Below are 3543 nucleotides of genomic sequence, written 5' to 3' on the forward strand. Positions count from 1 at the left end.
GGAGCTGCTGCAGAGGAGGCGTCAGGAGGAGAAGGAGGCGCGGGACCTGGAGAGCATGGTCCACTCTGTGGAGCAGAACCTGCAGCTGATGACGGTGATGCATTAAACTCTGATGTTAGTGTTAATGCATCAGCCTGGATCAGCCTGGTTAACGTCTGGACTGTGTGTGTGTGTGTGTGTGTGTGTGTGTGTGTGTTAGAGACGAGCAGTGAAGGCTGAAAACACAGTTTCCAGACTGAAGGCGGAGCTTCAACAGCTGCAGGTAAACACGGCAACAAACAGGATCCAGGTGTCTTTGTGGGTCCGGGTCAGACCTCCATGGTTCATTATAATTTTCCAGAGTAAAATGTTTCTGAGGAATTAAAATCAATTTTTTCAGCAGAGACCTGAGAATAACTGAAAGCTTATCAAGTGTCTCCATGAAGCTGAAACACATTCTAACTAATAATTTCCCATTACACCAGACTGTAGCTCAGCTACTGTTCATATCTAATCAGAAGCTTACTTCATGTTAACAACTGGTTATTATTATACTATTAAACTCAACAACTAAGTTACATTCTCCTATTTATTCATCATTTTTGCACACTGCTCGATATCATAGCGTTATATAGCCTTCTGCAGGTATTAGTCTGTAATGTTAATTACTGAGCTAAATGATGCCTCAGCTGTTGAAGTATAAAAGCTTTCGTGACTGAAGGAGACTTTGTGTCAAACAATAAAACCAGAATCCAATGATCTGCTAATCCTGTTCAACGCAAATGCAACTAAATCCACTACAAACACAAGATATTTAATGTTCAATCTGATAAACTTTATTGTTTTTTTGCGAACACTCCCTTATCTTGATTTTAATGCCTGCAACACGTTCCATCAAAGCTGGACAGAGTCATATTTACCACTGTGTTTCATCACCTTTCCTTTTAGTAACACTCAATAAGCGTTTGGGAACTGAGGACTAATTGTTGAAGCTTTGTAGCTGAAATTCTTTCCTATTCTTGCTTGATGAACAACTTCAGTTGCTCAACAGTCCACGGTCTTTGTTGGGGGGGAGGAGCAATTAAAGTGAGTTTCAGCCGCACTGTTGAGTTTCTGTTTGGGTTAAACCAGCAGAACTGAGACAGAACCTTCTGATCAGCCCTGACAGCAGTGTGTGTGTTTGTGTTGAGGTGGAGGTGGACTCTCTGCGATCAGAAAACAACCGTCTGAATGCTGCAGAATCTCAGGTTGTCATGACGATGAGACAAAATGCTCAGGTGGCGTCTGAGTACCTGAACAAGTCGGCAAGCCACGCCCACTCCTCCATCAGGTCAGTAGCTGCAGAAACACATCATGGACGAGGTACTGATCCTATTTCTGGCTGAATAGAGACGTTATTATAACAGTGAATAATCCGTATCAAATGTGTGTTCACCCTGAGATCATTTTACTGGGAACGCTTCTGAACAATGGTCCAACTGGGATCATCACCTTGGGTCTCAGAGCGGTTCCATATGTTTAGTTCAGCTGCTTCCTAAGGTCTCGTTTTCTCCAGGTAAAAGTCTCACTGAGGTCCAAACCCATTCCGCCAGAGATCTGCTGTAAAGAACCACGATGGTCTGTTCCCTCATTAATTCGGTCAGAGATGGCAGTAAACTGATTCTTCATCAGAGTCTCTGGCGGACAGTGAGGTTATCTTTAGCTCCCCCTGCTGGAAGCATCTCCTTGGTGTGGTGAGTCTGAAACATCTCGATGTCTTCTTAGGTTTCAGGATCTGTAATGAATGCAGTTTCAGGTGTTCTTCAGCGTTCTTGTGGCTCTCAGACTCTCCGCTGTTCACAGAGACTGGAAAGAATAAAACCTTCAGGCATTGGTTGGTTCAGGTCATGTGACCATGGACAACATTTCTTTATGAATTGTCTTCTTTTAGCTGGATGAGGTCAGGTTTACTGTAGCTCTGCGAGTTTCCTTCTTCCAGATGCAGCCAAACGTTAACTGAACTCTCCCCTTCCTGTTGTGTGTGTGTGTGTGTGTGTGTGTGTGTGTGTGTGTGTGTGTGTGTGTGTGTGTGTGTGTGTGTGTGTGTGTGTGTGTGTATGCTCAGGCAGCTGCTGGAGGAAGCAGAGACTCTACGTTTGGTTTCTCATCTCCTGCAGTCCATCGATAAGATCTCCATCGTCCACAATGAAACTTGAACACCTACAGGACACCTGAGGATGTGGTTGCCATGGAAATGGTGGAGTTGGAGCCCCAAGCTTCTACTATGAGAAGCAGAGAGGAACAATGATAAAGATTTATTTTCAGCTCTGCACATTTGCTCTGTTTTTGGACTCATTTTTAATAGTAAAACTTTTATTGGTTTGATTTCTGTAAAATTATGTGATGTAAAGCTTTAGTTCTGCAGATTATCTTAACCTTTTTTATGTGGGTTTTAGTGCAGATGTCTCATCCAGGTTCTGAATAAGATGATCAGATATGACAAAATCATTTATTACATTTTATTTTCTGTTGATTTGAGCTCTAACCTCAGTTTTAGTTTTTTAAATCTGCATGATCCATAATTCTTCTTTGTACTTTTTCTTTATCCGCAATAACTGACTTTCATTTTTATGTGCAGAGACAAAATAAAAACCAGAAATAAATAATTTAAAGCTGATTTCTTCCAGAAAGTTAAATATAAAAGATGACATGCAGCATGAGCAAGAAGCTCCAAGCAGAAGAAGCACTGCTGGCCTTCAGCCAATCAGAAAGCTGCTGCTCTGGTGCCGCCCAGCCGGTCCACATTGGTTAAACAGTCTTGTGGCGACTTTACTTTGCCTCTGGCCTCTGATATGTCAGAAACAGCAGATGATGAGGTCATGTGACCCTGGAGGTGGTGCTGCTGACTGGTCAACAAGAGGAGAGAAGCAGCCAATCAGAACGGTTCTGTAGAGCGGATGTCTGAGATGTTTAGGTGATGAACACGGTGGAGACATTCCGATCTCTTCAGGTCATCAAACAGACAACCTGAGTTAATACAACAAGCAGTTTTCAAATGATGAGTTCCTTCTCAGCACCGAACAGGTTAGTGTTAGCGGTCCGGTCCAGTCCAGTCTGGTCTGAAGGACTTTCAGATGTCCTTGCTGTATATTCAGCTGTGGATCAGTGAGTCGACTCAGGGTCAGTAAAACATAAACAGCCAGTCAGTAAGGCAACATTGCTGTCACTGCTGATTTCTGGAGCTTGTCATCCTCTGGTGGAGGGAAACATCTTCTGGTTCTTCTCTCATCTGCGATTAAAAGAGAGAAATCCTTAAAAACGTAAGAATTTGATGATCCGCTGAAGGATCCTTGAGTATCACTGATTTAAAGTAGTTTGGTCAAAGCTCTCTGCAGTTATGAAGGGGAGGTGTGTCCTAGTGGTTTGAGAGCAGGGTGTTTGTGTCCTGGGAGAGGCCACGAGGACCTCGGTTCGAATCCCCCAGTCTGCCACTCTGGGTCCCTGAGCAAGACCCTTAGCCCCTGAATGCTACCTGGACGCCGCACGGTGGCAGCCCACTGCTGCCTAAGGGATAGGTTAAATGCA

The 3543-nt window shown here is 43.8% G+C and overlaps 1 protein-coding gene across 4 annotated transcripts in view; it reads left to right on the forward strand.

The window, feature by feature from the left end:
* entr1 (endosome associated trafficking regulator 1) overlaps positions 1–2624 on the forward strand; it is a 38991-nt gene extending 36367 nt beyond the window's left edge. For 2 of the 4 annotated variants that reach the window (XM_047381611.1, XM_047381614.1), the window contains 4 exons: positions 1–94; positions 200–262; positions 1170–1309; positions 2088–2624. The exon at positions 1–94 is cut by the window's left edge and continues 18 nt beyond it. In XM_047381611.1, coding sequence (XP_047237567.1) covers positions 1–94; positions 200–262; positions 1170–1309; positions 2088–2193 — 403 coding nt within the window. In that variant the 3' untranslated portion in view covers positions 2194–2624. Of the gene's footprint in view, positions 95–199; positions 263–1169; positions 1310–1534; positions 1919–2083 lie in introns of those variants that run through there. The other 2 variants (XM_047381613.1, XM_047381612.1) reach the window with 2 other exon arrangements.
* The last annotated feature ends 919 nt before the right edge of the window (positions 2625–3543 follow it).

This window comes from Girardinichthys multiradiatus, chromosome 12 (assembly GCF_021462225.1).
Source record: "Girardinichthys multiradiatus isolate DD_20200921_A chromosome 12, DD_fGirMul_XY1, whole genome shotgun sequence".
NCBI lineage: Eukaryota > Metazoa > Chordata > Actinopteri > Cyprinodontiformes > Goodeidae > Girardinichthys > Girardinichthys multiradiatus.